Below are 17,881 nucleotides of genomic sequence, written 5' to 3'. Positions count from 1 at the left end.
TTCGGGCTGTGTCGCTACAGGCGGCACGAAACACAAGCCCTGGTCCCAGGGTCTGCTGGGGTTGTGGCCAGCCAGGCCATCTGCGCCGAGATTGCCCCATGTCCCCCAGAGCTCAGGGAAACGGCTCGGGGTCCGCATAGACCGGGTAGTGCGGACCCCTGGCTTTCTATCCCAAACACCATCATCTTCAGGAGGAGCCCACCGGCACAGACGGGGAAGCAAGGCTCCACTTCCCCCAGAAGCAGAGGAGGGCAAGCGGATGGAGCCTGTTGTTGTGGTGGGCCGGACCTGTGTTGGGGACTTTTGTCATGTCCCTGTCACTGTGGAGGGGGTGCCCTGCTCCGCCCTGGTGGACACTGGGTCCACAGTAACCCTGGTGAGGCCAGATATTGTGCCAGGTTGGACTCAGTGTGAGCCTACAACTGTGCAGCTCCGTACAGTCACAGGTGAGCTGGCACCCATGAAAGGGAAGGGAATAATGACTCTGACAGTAGGGGGCAGGACTGTGCGTCATCCTGTGTGGGTGGCGGCTGTGCAGGACCCTTGTATCCTGGGGTTGGACTTTCTTAGGAGCACAGGCTGCCAGTTAGACCTAAATAGGGGCACACTGAGCTTCCAGGGAGGGACGGAAGTCACCATGGCTCCCCTAATGTCACATTCACTCAACCCAACAAACCCTTTACTCCAACAGTTAAAGCAGCAGAGACTCATGGCTGCGCCCCCTCCCCCACAGCTGTGTGTGACTTTTCCCCAGTCCCCCTGTCACCTACGGCGGTGTGTTACATTCCCCCAGCTACCTCCATGACACAGCCCTCTGTGAGCCCGGGCCACAACCCCCCAGCCCAGCTACCCCAGATGGGAGAGGAGAGGACACTGTCTGCAGTGAGGGATATATGGGGGAGGAACTGTGTTGGTCTTGACCCCAAGCAGCAGGAACGGTTGTGGCAGTTGCTGTTTGAATTCAGAGACAGCTTTGCGTTGAGTGAGGAAGAGGTGGGTCAGACTCATCTGGTGCAGCATGAGATCGACACAGGTGATGCTTGACCCATCAAGATGCGTCCCCGCCGTATCCCGCTGGCACGCCAGGAGGCGGCAGACAAGGCTGTGTTGGAGATGCAGCGGGCAGACTTCATTGAGCCCTCAGACAGCCCCTGGGCGGCGCCAGTCGTCATGGTTCCGAAGAAGGGGGGCAAGCTGAGGTTCTGTGCGGACTACAGGCGGCTGAATGACGTAACCAGGAAGGACTCATACCCCATACCACGTATCGATGAGTCGCTGGACCTGGTTAGGGGGTCCTCCTGGTTCTCCTCACTAGACCTCCGCAGTGGCTACTGGCAGGTGCCCCTCTCCCCAGAGGCCAGAGCCAAAACTGCGTTCTCCACTAACAGAGGACACTGGCAGTTCAAGGTCCTGTGCTTTGGCCTGTGCAACGCTCCAGCTACTTTTGAGCGTTTGATGGACAGGGTGCTGGATGGCATCCCCCGACAGCAGTGTCTGGTATACCTCGATGACATCCTGGCCCATGGCAGCTCCTTCCAGTCAGCCCTGGGGCGCTACGGCGTGTGCTGGAGAGGGTGGCTGCCGCAGGTCTGAAGCTCCACCCCGAGAAGTGCCACTTCATGAGGAGAGAGGTGTCCTTCTTGGGCCACCGAGTGGGGAAGGAGGGGATCAGCACCATGGAGGACAAGGTAGGGGCTGTCAGAGACTGGCCCACCCCCACCGACCAGCGTCAGCTGAAGAGCTTCCTGGGCCTGGCCTCGTACTACAGGAGGTTTGTACGGGACTTCTCAAGCGTTGCTGCTCCACTGAACCGCCTGCTGCCGAAGGACAAGGCTTTCACTTGGACAGTGGAGTGTGAGGAGGCGTTCAACACCCTCAAACGTGCACTGATCGGGGCCCCCGTGCTCGCCCCCCCTGACCTCACCTTGCCCTTTATCCTGGACATAGACGCGAGCAATGTGGGCATGGGTGGGGTGCTGGCCCAGGTGGGGCCAGAGGGGGAGAGAGTGGTGGCATACTTCAGCAAAACATTTGACAAACATGAGCGCCGCTACTGTGTCACCCGGCGGGAGCTCTTGGCTGTTGTGGCTTCCGTCAAACACTTCAAGTACTACCTGGGTGGTCTGCCCTTTACTGTAAGGACTGACCACTCTGCTCTCCAGTGGCTCATGTCTTTCAGAGAGCCAGAGGGGCAGGTGGCACGCTGGTTGGAGGAGCTTCAGCCGTATGACTTCACGGTGGTGCACAGGGCAGGGGCACGCCACTCCAACGCCGACGCCATGTCCCGTCGGCCCTGTACTGCAGACGGCTGCCGCCACTGTGAACGGAGAGAGGGACGGGAGAGAGAGCTGCGGGCAGAGGAGGGTGTCTGTGCCACAGTGTGTCGGGCGGCGGGCCTGTCTGCTGCGAGCTGCAGACTGTCGACGTGGCTGAATGGCGGCAGCAGCAGGGACGGGACACAGACCTACAGCCAGTGCTACAGTGGGTAGAGGCGCAGGTGAGGCCACCATGGGAAGAGGTGACAGCGCTCTCACTCGCGACCAAAGGGTTGTGGTCGAAGTTTGAGAGACTGCGGCTGGCTGATGGCGTGCTACAGCGGGCATGGAAGGAGTCAGCTACGGGAGAGGAAAGGTGGCAGGTGGTGGTCCCAAAAGCATTGCGGGAGGCTGTGCTCCAGAGTACTCATGGGGGTGGGGACTGGACACTTTGGGGTCACAAAAACACTGCGCCGTCTCCGTCAGGGCTTCTACTGGGGGCAGCACAAGAGGGATGTGGAGGACTTTTGTCGCCGCTGTGACAACTGCACAGCGAGAAAGGGCCCCCAGGCCGCTCTCATGCTCAGCTCCAACAGTTCCCAGTGGGGGCTCCCATGGAGAGGGTGGGAGTGGATGTAGTTGGGCCGTTCCCCACCACAGACAGTGGAAACCGCTGGGTGCTCACGGCCATGGACTATTTCACAAAATGGCCCGAGGCCTATGCTCTGCCTGACCAGGAGGCAGAGACCATCGTCGACGCCCTGACAGCGGGGATGTTCAGCAGGTTTGGAGCTGCAGAGTCCATCCACAGCGACCAAGGCAGAAACTTTGAGTCCCGTGTGTTCGCCACCATGTGTGAGAGGCTGGGTATGCACAAGACCCGCACTACTCCTCTCCATCCTCAAAGTGATGGCCTTGTGGAGCGCTTCAACAAAACGCTTGGACAGCAGCTGGCCATCGTCTCTTCCAAACACCAGCGTGACTGGGACAAGCACCTGCCTATGGTCCTCATGGCATGCCGCTCCGCTGTCCAAGACTCCACCTCCTGCACGCCTGCCCTCCTCATGCTGGGGAGAGAGATCCGCACCCCTGCCGAGATGGCGTTTGGTCGGCCCCTGGATAGCCCTCATGTTCCTCCGGGGCCGGAGTATGCCCGGAGACTCCAGGACCGCCTGGAGACAGCCCACACCTTCACCAGAGAGCAGCTGGTGAGTGCAGGTGTGAGGCAGAAAAGGAACTATGACGTGCACACCCGGGGAAGGCACTTTGTGGCTAGGGAGCTGGTCTGGGTCTACAGCCCCCTAAGGAAAAAAGGCAGATGCCCCAAGTTGGACAGTCACTGGGTGGGACCCTGCAGTGTCCTGGAGAGGGTAGGGGAGGTTGTGTACCGGGTGCAGCTTCCTCCCAGGGGGAGAAAGGTGGCACTGCACCGGGGCAGGTTAGCCCCATACAGAGGGGCCTCTTTTCCCCAAACCCCAGGAACCCCCACAATTCCCCTCTCTGGCAATGACATTCTCCAGGCACCCACCCTCAGGTGCCGCAGACAAGGCTCCAGACAGCCTACTCCCCCTGTGTCACCGCGTGGTTCCCCAGAGCCACGGACTGTATTACCCGTTCCCACTTCCTTGTCCCCCATATCCCTGCCTTCATCCCCTGGTTCCCAGAGGGGCACTCTGCGACCATCACGGCCACGCAGGCAAAGGAGACCTCCGGGTCGCTTCAGAGACTTTGTTTGTTCCCTCGGGGACGAGGGACTTTGTGGTGGGGGGGCTGTGTAGCGACCCGCACAGACAGCTGTGTGTTATGTGTTAGGCTAGGAGGTGGTTGTGTTGTACTGACCAGTACCCGGTGTTCGCGGGGTCCGACATGTCAATCAACCTGCTATCTGCCAATCACGGGAATGCCTGGAATGTTCTGATGCCGGGCATCCTGGTGGTTGGCGGAGTGGCGTGGAGGGGGGTTGGGCAGGGGGGTGGAGCATTGGAAGTTAAGACCAGGTTCAGCCTTTATTCTCTCTCTCTTACGTCTGGGCTTCCCAAGAGAAGGTCACGATTGGCTTGTGGGTTATCTGTCGTCTTTTTGGCGTGTGCTACGGCCCAAACAGTAGCCTGTGTAAAGTTGGTTTAATAAACCGTCAATTCGCAAACTCAAGCCTCTGTCTGGACAATTGTTCATTTATGATCTAGGCAGGTCATTACAGTGCTAAAGGGCCAAGTTATAGCGTGATTGAAATGTAAAGGTTTTTTCCGATTGATTCGACATACTCAGTGTTTACCATTAATGCAATCTCAGCGAACACGGTAACATTGCCTTTGGATTTAAAATGCGCTGTAGCGCGGATCTTCAGCACTACTATCACGACTCCCGCCGATGTTGGCTCCCCCGCCTGTTCGGGTGGTGCTCGGCGGTCGTCGTCACCGGCCTAATAGCCGCCACCGATCCATTTTTCTTTTCGGTTAGTTTTGTCTCATTTGTTACACCTGTTCCTATTTTGTGTCTGCTTGATTTGCTTCCCTATTTAGTGTGTAGAACCCGCCCCTTTCTGTTGCGGGATTATTTTGATGTTCACGTTGTGTCGTTGGTGTTGTTTGTGCTCTGGACCGTGTTACCCGTTGTTTTGGGTTGGTCAGTGTTTTGCGCCCTGCGTGTTGGGCATTTACTTTTGGTGCTGCATTAAAGTGCATCTTTCCCCTGGACCTCTCTGCGCCTGATTCCTCTCTACACACCTAGCCAGCCGTGACAACTACGGATTGAATCGAGCCCTTCCTGTTACAGTGTATTTGTGAGATATTTGACAGGAGAAAGTCAAACAACATTTGCAGGAAATTGTTTTGTTTTAGCCACAATTGTTTATGTAATTCATTCCTAGCTACCACAGGAGGAGACAAGTTACAGAGTGTGCCTTTATAGCATATTCATTACAACTTCATGACACCTGTTCATTCTTTCGGTGTAGAATGGGAAGGGAGAGAAGGAAGATGCGTACCAAATCACAATGAAGAGAACGAGAAATCAGCCACAGTTCTTTGGCCCCTCAGAAATGTCTGGATTTACCAGTGAGTATCTGAATATGAAATCTTTAATAACCTTGCACGAATAGATACGACTGTCTCAATGAGTGACTCACGAGGATTACCACTGAACATGTTCAGAATAGTAATCAATGTGTTCGATGCACTGGAAAACTGAGGGAGAATTGTGAACAGGTTAAAAGAATAGACTGAAAGTCCTGCAGGTGTTGAATGTGTATGGTGAGTTGACCCCAAAATGTCAACAATAAGAAAAGACCAAGCTCATAATATAAAAGTATTCAAAGGAAAACAAAACTGTTCCATTAATGGGTAGACTATCTCTTAAAATTGCAGAAACGTATAGAAACTATTCTAGAATAATTTAAACCAAAATCAAAGCATATAAAGAGAAAATGGTTAAAGTTGTTTTTTATATGGGGGCTGTTTAGTTGCAACCAATTTAGAATAAGTGATCCTTAATACGCCTGTCGTCTGTGTTTACATAATTAGCCCTGATTATATGAGGGGAATCTATATTATGGAGCAGACAGAGATAGTGTATAGAAGCCCCTCGTTAGAAACCTCGGGCCTCAGGTCTAAATGGGATATACTGTATGGGTCTAGGCTTTTTTTAACTTTGCGGTAGACTGGGCTTCTTATAATAAGCATGCTGAGGGCTCGTCAGTGTGACCTCTTGGTTTGCTCCCCTCGTCTGTGATGCCCTGGTAGTGTTTTAATCCCAGCCCCCATCCCTGCAGGAGACCTGTTTCCTTTTGTCAGGCCGTCATTGTAAATAATAATTTGTTCTTAACTAACTTGCCCAGTTAAATAAAGGTTAAATAAAAAATAAATACATAAACTGTCACGCCCTGGTCTATATTTATTATGTTTATCTTCATTTATTGGGTCAGGCCAGGGTGTGACATGGGTTTATTTGTGGTGTGTTTCGTCTTGGGGTTGTGTGGGGTGTATAGCATAGTCTATGGCTGCCTGAGGCGGTTCTCAATCAGAGTCAGGTGATTATCGTTGTCTCTGATTGGGAACCATATTTAGGTAGCCATATTCTTTGAGTGTTTTTGTGGGTGATTGTTCCTGTCTCTGTGTCTTCACCAGATAGGACTGTTTAGGTTTTCACGTTTCCGTTTGTTGTTTTTGTATTGTTCGTGTTTTTTCGTCTTTCAATAAATATGTCTCAAAAGTACCACGCTGCATTTTGGTCCGCTCCTCCTTCAACAGAAGAAAGACGTTACATAAACAGTTACCCTGTCAGATTTAACACCCCTAATTACGAGAGACTAGTTCAGTCTGAGCTTCTACACTTCATGGGGCTCTCTGTACAGTATGTGCATCATGTGACTACAAATCAAAGAAAAATGTTGAACAGGCTCTGATCTACGAACAGGTGTTTGACCTGACTGTAGATTAACAGGTAGGTTTTTGACCTGACTGTAGATTAACAGGTAGGTTTTTGACCTGACTGTAGATTAACAGGTAGGTTTTTGACCTGACTGTAGAGTAACAGGTCGGTTTTTGACCTGACCATCTAACAAGCGTTGTTTGAAAAATGGAACATAGGATGTGTTTGACTTGACCATCAATGTGTTTGACCTGACCGTTGAGGAGCACTCGTGACCTAAGCACTAAAGAGCAGACACTACAGTGGAAGAATAGGTTTTACTTGACTACATAGGAAAACATATACTGCCTGACAGAAGACAAAATCTTGTGGCAGTAATTGTTATCTGCTATGAGTAAATAATTGTGTTTGAAAGCGATGATTTGAAGTGCTCACCAAAGACAGTTCTGGCGGGTACAGACTCTCGGTTGAGCCAGAAGGAGACCTGGGAGAGGATGACGGTCATGATGCAGGGCAGGTAGGTCTGGATCACAAAGTAGCCAATCTTCCTCTTCAGGTGGAAGTGGGCCGTCATGACAGTGTATTCACCTGCAGAGAGGGAATGAGTAGAAAATATACAGATGAGAATGTGTGATAATTTTATCTTTTTACACAAGTGGTTAAAGAGATTGTTGTCTCTGCTTGGTGTCTCTGCTCAGATCCAGTAGTGGCTACTGGTCTAGACTAGGGTTGAATGGTGGGAACCCGGTTACCGAGATTTACCATGATTTACTGCCCAAAACCACTCCCTCCTAAATAACTGCGAGAAACCGGTAAATCATTTATATGAACAGCATGATGTGAAATGGAACTGTTAAATTATATGCAAGGTCTTCTCTACAACCTCCGCATGATGAATCATCAACGCTCAGGGTGGGGACAGACAGCCCACCTCAGATTGAAGGGCAGTTCACAATGCACGTATCTCTATTATCTCATCATGGTAACTTTTTTTCTTGTGACAGGTAGGACAAAATTTTCTGCAGCATAGTCTATAATATAAAGAACAAATGCACATATAATTGACCCATCTCCATCTGGCTTTCAGTGGTCACCTTGTTTTTTAATTGTCAAGATGTTTTTTTTTATTGCAGCTGAATAGTTTTAAAATAGACTATTAATCGAATATCATTGCTTTAAATCAGTGCACGCGTGAGCACTCTCTCGCAGTCTTTCTCTCGCTCCATCAAATCCATTCAAATTGCATCACAGATAATCCTGTTCTAGATTGATATACTGTACAGTGCATTCAGAAACTATTCAGGCCCCTTGACTTTTCCAGATGTGTTACTTTACATAGCTTTATTCTAAAATAGATTAAATTAAAAGTATTCCTCCATAATCTACACACAATACCCCATAATGCCAAAGTGAAAACAGGTTCTTAGAAAGATGAGCAAATTTATGAATAATACAAAACATAAATACCTTATTTACAATGCAGTATTAGCCTTATATTTATATAATTAATGATGGATAATGCATAATAAGCATCTAATTTATAGCCTTCCTCTTACTCAATACGCAAACACCTGTGCTCCGCTGGCCTCTCCTTAAAAAATGCTGCTTAGCTCTTGGCGTCCCATGGAGGAAAAGCTAGACTAGAATAGCTTGCTGGATATATATATTTTTCTCGCATTTCTTATTAAAATAGATTATTTGAAGAGGTGTGCAAGCTCGCGTTTGCTGAATGTTAAATACAGCAGCCAATAGTGTGCCAACAATACAGCCAACAATACAGCACACAGACAGTGTGCTGAAGAAGGCTCAACAGTACCTCTTCAACCTCAGGAGGCAGAAGAAATTTGGCTTGGCACCTAAAACCCTCACAAATATTTCCAGATGCACAATTAAGAGCATCCTGTCGGGCTATATCACAGCCTGGTACGGCAACTGCACCGCCCGCAACCGCAGGGCTCTCCAGAGGGTGGTGCGGTCTGCCCAACGCATCACCGGGGGCAAACTACCTGCCCTCCAGCACCCCCACAGCACCTGATGTCACAGGAAGGCCAAAAAGATCATCAAGGACAACAACCACCTGGGCCACTGCCAGTTCACCCTGCTATCATACAGAAGACAATGTCAGTACAGGTGCATCAAAGCTGGGACCGAGAGACTGAAAACAGCTTCTATCTAAATAGCCATCACTCGCACATTAGAGGCTGCTGCCCTATATACATAGACTTGAAATCACTGGCCACTTTAATAATGGAACACTAGTCACTTTAAAAATGTTTACATATGTTGTCTTACTCATCTCATATGTATATACTGTAATCTATCCTATTCTACTGTATCTTAGTCTATGCTGATCTGACATTGCTCATCCAAATTCCATTCCATTAATTCCATTCCTTTACTTTAGATTGTGTGTATTGTTAGATATTACTTAGATATCACTGCACTGTTGGAGCTAGAAACACAAGCATTTCGCTACACCAGCAATAAACACATGTGACACATTTGATTTGATATATGTGTCAGACTACGAATTGTACAAATAGGCCCTATTAGATTTCAAAATTCAAATCAAATTCGATATCCTATATTTGGCCCCATGTGCTCCACCAGAATCCCATGTTCTCCTCTACTTTATCATGGTTTAACATACAGTATAATACAATACAGTACAGTAATACAGTTCACACTCAAAAAGATTAGCCTACTGGAGCTAGTTTAATTTATTTACCCAGGAGAGCATATAGTTAGTTACATCTATGAGCTTTTATGTTTTTCTGTCATGCTTAATGTTCAGTAGCCTATGTTATACAGTACCAGTCAAAGGTTTGGACACACTTACTCATTCAAGGGAGATCATCCGTTCACCTACTCTGCGTCTCACAAAGACACTGGTCTAATGTCCATTGCTCGTGTTTCTTGACCCAAGCAAGTCTCTTCTTATTAGTGTCCTTTAGTAGTGGTTTCTTTGCTGCAATTCGACCATGAAGGCCTGATTCACGCTTTCTCCTCTGAACAGTTGATGTTGAGATGTGTCTGTTACTTGAACTCCGAAGCATTTATTTGGACTGCAATTTCTGAGACTGGTAATTCTAATGAACTTTATCCTCTGCATCTTCCTTTCCTGTGGTGGTCCTCATGAGAGCCAGTTTCCTCATAGCGCTTGATGGTTTTTGTGACTGCACTTGAAGAAACTTTCAAAGTACTTGAAATTTTCCTCATTGACTGACCTTCATGGAATGTCGATTGTCTTTGCTTATTTGAGCTGTTCTTGCCATAATATGGACTTGGTATTTTACCAAATAGGGCTATCTTCTGTGTACCAACCCTACCTTGACACAACATAACTGATTGGCTCAAACTCATTAGGAAATTAATTCCACAAATTAACTTTTAACAAGGCACACCTGTTAATTGAAACGCATTCCAGGTGACTACCTCATGAAGATGGTTGAGAGAATACCAAGAGTGTGCAAAGCTGTGCAAAGCTGTCATCAAGCCAAAGGGTGGCTACTTTGAAGAATCTCAAATACAATATATATTTTGATTTGTTAAACACTTTTTTGCTTACTACATGATTCCATATGTGTTATTTCATAGTTTTTTGACTGGCTCTGTATATATATTGGATAACGACACAATAATTTGGGCTTTTTTGGGGCTTGGGCTCATTAAAGGTCTTTAAAGTAGGGCTCATTAAATGTCTTTAATACAGTGCCTTGCGAAAGTATTCGGCCCCGTTGAACTTTGCGACCTTTTGCCACATTTTAGGCTTTAAACATAAAGATATAAGACTGTATTTTTTTGTGAAGAATCAACAACAAGTGGGACACAATCATGAAGTGGAACGACATTTATTGGATATTTCAAACTTTTTTAACAAATCAAAAACTGAAAAATTGGGCGTGCAAAATTATTCAGCCCCCTTAAGTTAATACTTTGTAGCGCCACCTTTTGCTGCGATTACAGCTGTAAGTCGCTTGGGGTATGTCTCTATCAGTTTCGCACATCGAGAGACTGAAATTTTTTCCCATTCCTCCTTGCAAAACAGCTCGAGCTCAGTGAGGTTGGATGGAGAGCATTTGTGAACAGCAGTTTTCAGTTCATTCCACAGATTCTCGATTGGATTCAGGTCTGGACTTTGACTTGGCCATTCTAACACCTGGATATGTTTATTTTTGAACCATTCCATTGTAGATTTTGCTTTATGTTTTGGATCATTGTCTTGTTGGAAGACAAATCTCCGTCCCAGTCTCAGGTCTTTTGCAGACTCCATCAGGTTTTCTTCCAGAATGGTCCTGTATTTGGCTCCATCCACCTTCCCATCAATTTTAACCATCTTCCCTGTCCCTGCTGAAGAAAAGCAGGCCCAAACCATGATGCTGCCACCACCATGTTTGACAGTGGGGATGGTGTGGTCAGGGTGATGAGCTGTGTTGCTTTTACGCCAAACATAACGTTTTGCATTGTTGCCAAAAAGTTCAATTTTGGTTTCATCTGACCAGAGCACCTTCTTCCACATGTTTGGTGTGTCTCCCAGGTGGCTTGTGGCAAACTTTAAATGACACTTTTTATGGATATCTTTAAGAAATGGCTTTCTTCTTGCCACTCTTCCATAAAGGCCAGATTTGTGCAATATACGACTGATTGTTGTCCTATGGACAGAGTCTCCCACCTCAGCTGTAGATCTCTGCAGTTCATCCAGAGTGATCATGGGCCTCTTGGCTGCATCTCTGATCAGTCTTCTCCTTGTATGAGCTGAAAGTTTAGAGGGACGGCCAGGTCTTGGTAGATTTGCAGTGGTCTGATACTCCTTCCATTTCAATATTATCGCTTGCACAGTGCTCCTTGGGATGTTTAAAGCTTGGGAAATCTTTTTGTATCCAAATCCGGCTTTAAACTTCTTCACAACAGTATCTCGGACCTGCCTGGTGTGTTCCTTGTTCTTCATGATGCTCTCTGCGCTTTTAACAGACCTCTGAGACTATCACAGTGCAGGTGCATTTATACGGAGACTTGATTACACACAGGTGGATTGTATTTATCATCATTGGTCATTTAGGTCAACATTGGATCATTCAGAGATCCTCACTGAACTTCTGGAGAGAGTTTGCTGCACTGAAAGTAAAGGGGCTGAATAATTTTGCACGCCCAATTTTTCGGTTTTTGATTTGTTAAAAAGTTTGAAATATCCAATAAATGTCGTTCCACTTCATGATTGTGTCCCACTTGTTGTTGATTCTTCACAAAAAAATACAGTTTTATATCTTTATGTTTAAAGCCTGAAATGTGGCAAAAGGTCGCAAAGTTCAAGGGGGCCGAATACTTTCGCAAGGCACTGTATATAGCTCATCAGGCTCAGGTAGCATCAGGCTTGAATTTTTGATCAAAGCTCTAATCAAATCCAAACATAGGCCTATTAATATGCTTTATAATGCTTTTGAATGACACTTTCGGTTTTGGCGGGAAATACCGGGTTCCCCGGGAGAACAGTGATTCATTCTCAGGATGGAACATATGTAAAATACCAGGAAAATATAACTCGAAAACTCACACTCACTGCTAAGAGTCAAAATACTATTACTAGTGAGTGTGGTTTTTCATTTTCCAGTTGTTTTGCCTTTCCAACCCTTCACCCAAAGAGTTTTATTTAAAGAATATTTGATTTGAGAATGCTAAATCTCGATCATTCTGGTCTAGACTTACCAGTGCTTGATTTAATGGTCTCTGTCCCCACAGTTTGTCCCTGAAGGCGATACTGGTTCAGTCTGGATCCATCTGGTGCTACCTCCACTGACGCTGATGCGTTTCGGGTCCAAATGTACGTCACCTCGGCCATTGTGTAGGCATCTGCAGACAATAAATGTCCATTCAGTTCACACTACATAACAAGGGACAGATAGTGATTATGAGGGCCTCTAGAGAAGGAGAGGTGAATAGAATAACTCCCCATCTACAAAGAATAGTAGGCTTTCAACTATGTCATTATGCACAACCATGTGCTCAGCACAACATGGGGTATACTTTACATCTGATCATGTTGACGCAAATATAATAATCAACATCTGTTAGTGTGAAATTTGAAAATTACATTTCACATAGGAGAGAATTTCAATCACAGTGAAATGCAAAACAGCCAATATTTTCTGATAGAAGATCGATAGAACTTGGCAGGTAGGTCTTTGTAGAGAGGCACATGATATTGCTGTTTATGAAAATCCCGATATAATGAAGCTTTCCCTTAATCCTGGCAAAGAGAAGGTCTGGACCACATTTTCAGCCGTTTAAAGGTCAGACTTTTCTTGACCTTTTCTTGTACAGCAACAACCCGCACTAGCTTTTTATAGTGGAACTTGACTTGTGAACTCAGAATGAATCCAATTAACCTGACAAAACTAGATGTTTCAGTCTCACAGGCAACCAGTTAAAGACAGCTACAACCAGCTAAACATAGCTACAGCCAGTTAAACATAGCTACAACCAGCTAAACATAGCTACAACCAGCGAAACATAGCTACAAACAGTTAACATAGCTACAACCAGCTAAACATAGCTACAACCAGCTAAACATAGCTACAACCAGCGAAACATAGCTACAAACAGTTAACATAGCTACAACCAGTTAAACATAGCTACAACCAGTTAATATAGCTACAACCAGTTAATATAGCTACAACCAGCTAAACATAGCTACAACCAGTTAATATAGCTACAACCAGTTAACATAGCTACAACCAGTTAATATAGCTACAACCAGTTAACATAGCTACAACCAGTTAAACATAGCTACAACCAGCTAAACATAGCTACAACCAGCGAAACATAGCTACAAACAGTTAACATAGCTACAACCAGTTAAACATAGCTACAACCAGTTAATATAGCTACAACCAGTTAATATAGCTACAACCAGCTAAACATAGCTACAACCAGCTAAACATAGCTACAACCAGCTAAACATAGCTACAACCAGTTAATATAGCTACAACCAGTTAACATAGTTACAACCAGCTAAACATAACTACAACCAGTTAATATAGCTACAACCAGTTAATAAATCTACAACCAATTAACATAGCTACAACCGGCTAAACATAGCTACAGCCAGTTAAACATAGCTACAACCAGATAAACATAGCTACAACAAGCGAAACATAGCTACAAACAGTTAAGATAGCTACAACCAGTTAAACATAGCTACAACCAGTTAATATAGCTACAACCAGTTAATATAGCTACAACCAGCTAAACATAGCTACAACCAGCTAAACATAGCTACAACCAGCTAAATATAGCTACAACCAGTTAATATAGCTACAACCAGTTAACATAGTTACAACCAGCTAAACATAACTACAACCAGTTAATATAGCTACAACCAGTTAATAAATCTACAACCAATTAACATAGCTACAACCGGCTAAACATAGCTACAGCCAGTTAAACATAGCTACAACCAGATAAACATAGCTACAACAAGCGAAACATAGCTACAAACAGTTAAGATAGCTACAACCAGCTAAACATAGCTACAACCAGTTAATATAGCTACAACCAGCTAAATATAGCTACAACCAGTTAACATAGCTACAATCAGTTAACATAGCTACAACCAGCTAAACATAGCTACAACCAGCTAAACATAGCTACAACCATCTAAAAATAGCTACAACCAGTTAAACATAGCTTCAACCAGCTAAACATAGCAACAACCAGCAAAACATAGCAACAACCAGTTAACATAGCTACAACCAGCTAAACATAGCAACAACCAGTTAGCATAACTACAACCAGCTAAGCATAGCTACAACCAGTTAACATAGCTACAACCAGCTAAACATAGCTACAACCAGTTAGCATAACTACAACCAGCTAAACATAGCTACAACCAGTTAACATAGCTACAAGCAGCTAAACATAGCTACAGCAAGAAAAAATGTTCTGCCGCTAGCTCAATCGGTTCTTTACAGAGTAAAATAAAAGCAAAAATGGGGAGATAAGCTTACAGCTGCCAAACTTCAGTGGACAGGAGTGAGAATCCATGGGGAAATCTTCGAGGTGCATGGGACATTCTGCCTGGACCGTTAACCTGAGTAAATATACAACAACACAAGAGTTCACATCACACCAGAACCTCACAGCTATTCTCACAGTGTTGTTGTTTTATTATGCAACCTTGTTTCCTTTGAATGGCCTCAACACTCCTTGTTTTCAGGCCATGCTGAGACCATGTATTGTACATGTGGTTTTCATAGGGTGACTCTGCCTGCCTGTACAAAAGCAAGTAGATCTCGATGCTGGCGTGGGCTGCTGCACTGACATCACCTTGTCTGAGACCTGAGGACAGCACTGTTAGCTCTCTAATGAAACTAAGGATACCTCATGGTGTACAGCAGTGTTCCATCCTCCATGATCCGGAGCAGTTTGTTGGGCATGGTCATGTTGTGAGCCACAGATTTCTTCCCGTTGTGGAAAAAGGTGTCGGGCGTCCAGATCTTACTGGCCATCAGGTTGTTCAGCCGCAGAATGTTCATGGGCCCGTTGAACTTCAGCCGCTCGTCAATCCAGCTCTGACGGAAGAACACGTCCACAGTGTACTCCTGACACAGAGAAGAGGAAAAAAGACCGTAGCACAGGTTAGGGTTTTGGTAATGCCCCCCACTTCCATCACAATATGTAATGAAGAGACTGGAATGGCAGAGGGTGTTATTAAAACATATTTAAACCTACAGCTGCATGTGTTTTGAATAATTAGAATGAAATCCACTTTTATCACCTGGTCAGGCAAATTAAAAAGTTTTATAGTCTAGAGATTTCTAGTACAATAGTAATAATGGTTAGTTGTGTCTCACACACTCAGAGACAGAGAGACAGAGAAACACCACTATCAGAAAAACACTATCAAAGCAGAGTGATGGCCCAAGAGTGAAATTTTCCACCTTGAGTTAAAAAGATCCTCTGAATTAATCTAGCTGGATGCTATCTAAGAAAATAATTTTCCCATTATAGTGCACCTGGGTTTCCAATGGCAACAAAGACAGAAGCAGTAGCGATGCTACCCCAAAATTACATGAAATGTTGATGGAACAACCTCAATTTAAAGGGTTAGTCCCTGTCCTACATAAAATGTATGTGAAATATATTACATACAGTTGAAGTCGGAAGTTTACATACACTTAGGTTGGAGTCATTAAAACTCGTTTTTCAACCACTCCACAAATTTCTTATTAACAAACTATAATGTTGGCAAGTTGGTTAGGACATCTACTTTGTGCATGACACAATTGTTTACAGACAGATTATTTCACATATAATTCACTGTATCACAATTCCAGTGGGTCAGAAGTTTACACACACTAAGTTGACCGTGCCTTTAAACAGCTTGGAAAATTACAGAAAATGATGGCATGGCTTAGAAGCTTCTGATAGGCTAATTGACATAATTTGACTCAATTGGAGGTGTACCTGTGGATGTATTTCAAGGCCTACCTTCAAATTCAGTGCCTCTTTGCTTGACATCATGGGAAAATCAAAAGAAATCAGCCAAGACCTCAGAAAAATAATTGTAGACCTCCACAAGTCTGGTTCATCCTTGGGAGCAATTTCCAAACGCCTGAAGGTACCACTTTCATCTGTACAAACAATAGTACGCAAGCATAAACACCATGGGACCGCGCAACCGTCATACCGCTCAGGAAGGAGAAAGGGTTCTGTCTCCTAGAGATGAACATAGTTTGGTACGAAAAGTGAAAATCAACCCCAGAACAACAGCAAAGGACCTTGTGAAGATGCTGGAGAAAACAGGTACAAAAGTATCTATATCCACAGTAAAACGAGTTCTATATCAACATTACCTGAAAGGCTGCTCAGCAAGGAAGAAGCCACTGCTCCAAAACCACCATTAAAAAGCCAGACTACGGTTTGCAACTGCACATGGGGACAAAGATTGTACTTTTTGGAGAAATGTCCTCTGGTCTGATAAAACAAAAATAGTTTGTTTTAAAAACTGTTTGGCCATAATGACCATCATTATGTTTGGAGGGAAAAGGGGGAGGCTTGCAAGCCGAAGAACACCATCCCAACCATGAAGCACGAGGGTGGAGGCATCATGTTGTGGGGGTGCTTTGCTGCAGGAGGGACTGGTGCACTTCACAAAATAGGATCTATTTTGATCATAATAGATCCTAACTCACCTAAGATAGGGAATTTTTACTAGGATTAAATGTCATGAATTGTGAAAAGCTGAGTTTAAATGTATTTAGCCAAGGTGTATGTAAATGTCTGACTTCAACTGTATATCAATATACAGTATATAGTTAAACATAAGCTTATATCAAAACAATTAAATAAATAATGAAATACTGTGTTCATAAATAAAACAAGCTGAATGTATTTTACTAAAGGCTGTGTCACAGTAGTTCATATGTACAATACCTAGTATAACACTTACCATGTCTGTGTCTGACACTGGACCGAAACTTGTGACATAAATATCCGTCTTCACCTCCGTCACCCGATCTGTAAAATATACACAGATTTAATCTTGTTTCATATTATATTTTTTTCACTAAATTGCAACAACCCTTTTGAATATTTCATTCATGTTTTATATGCATCTTTGTAGGTATATCTGCTCATACATTAACAAGGCATCCACTCGCAAATCCCATGTTAAGAAATGTCATGTTTCTGAGAACTGTGACGTACATCTGGAAAGAGATGTGGTTGAGAACAATCCAGTCACTGAAAGCCATGATTTCACATTAATTTTAGATGACTGCTGTCATGGCAACGCTTTATCCATGATGCCACATTTACAGTACATTCGTCCTCTTTCCTCAGACTCCCCCATGGATGGTGCCAAGGGAACACACACTCCTGTTAAATCTGAGTGAGATATCACACTCCCTCTCCTCACTGCCCTTCAGACATTTTAGGAGTATCTCAATTGGCTAAAGTGGCCTCCTTTCCTGGTGTCCAACTCTCCATACACTAGGAATGAATCTGACCTCTACTGCCTGACACTAATGCTTTTGTCATCTTTATAAATATCAGTAAAAGCAATAGTGGATGTCTACCAAGTGGGAGCTACATATTAATGGTGGGTAGGGTGAATTAATGCACTCCTATATAATCTAAAAGCAATAGCCCAGAAAAGGCTCACTCCGGCTGACATTTGATACCTAGTGAAAAACACAATATACTCTGTTACTAACATCATTAATAGAAACTTATAGAAACGCAAGTGTCCACGAAAACTC

At 44.9% G+C, this 17,881-nt stretch overlaps 1 protein-coding gene across 1 annotated transcript in view; it reads right to left on the bottom strand.

Annotated features, from left to right (window-relative positions):
- LOC135525753 (gamma-aminobutyric acid receptor subunit alpha-2-like) overlaps positions 1–17,881 on the bottom strand; it is a 29,064-nt gene that overhangs the window by 7,663 nt on the left and 3,520 nt on the right. The window contains exons 3-7 of the mRNA XM_064953568.1: positions 17,071–17,138; positions 15,000–15,220; positions 14,627–14,709; positions 12,327–12,470; positions 7,059–7,211 (exon numbers count right to left, since the gene is read on the bottom strand). Of these exons, the coding sequence (XP_064809640.1) occupies positions 7,059–7,211; positions 12,327–12,470; positions 14,627–14,709; positions 15,000–15,220; positions 17,071–17,138 (669 nt within the window). The remainder of the gene's footprint in view (positions 1–7,058; positions 7,212–12,326; positions 12,471–14,626; positions 14,710–14,999; positions 15,221–17,070; positions 17,139–17,881) is intronic.

The sequence above is a fragment of the Oncorhynchus masou genome, chromosome 32, assembly GCF_036934945.1.
Source record: "Oncorhynchus masou masou isolate Uvic2021 chromosome 32, UVic_Omas_1.1, whole genome shotgun sequence".
Classification (NCBI taxonomy): Eukaryota; Metazoa; Chordata; class Actinopteri; order Salmoniformes; family Salmonidae; genus Oncorhynchus; species Oncorhynchus masou.
This window is presented reverse-complemented; position numbering and strand designations above follow the sequence as displayed.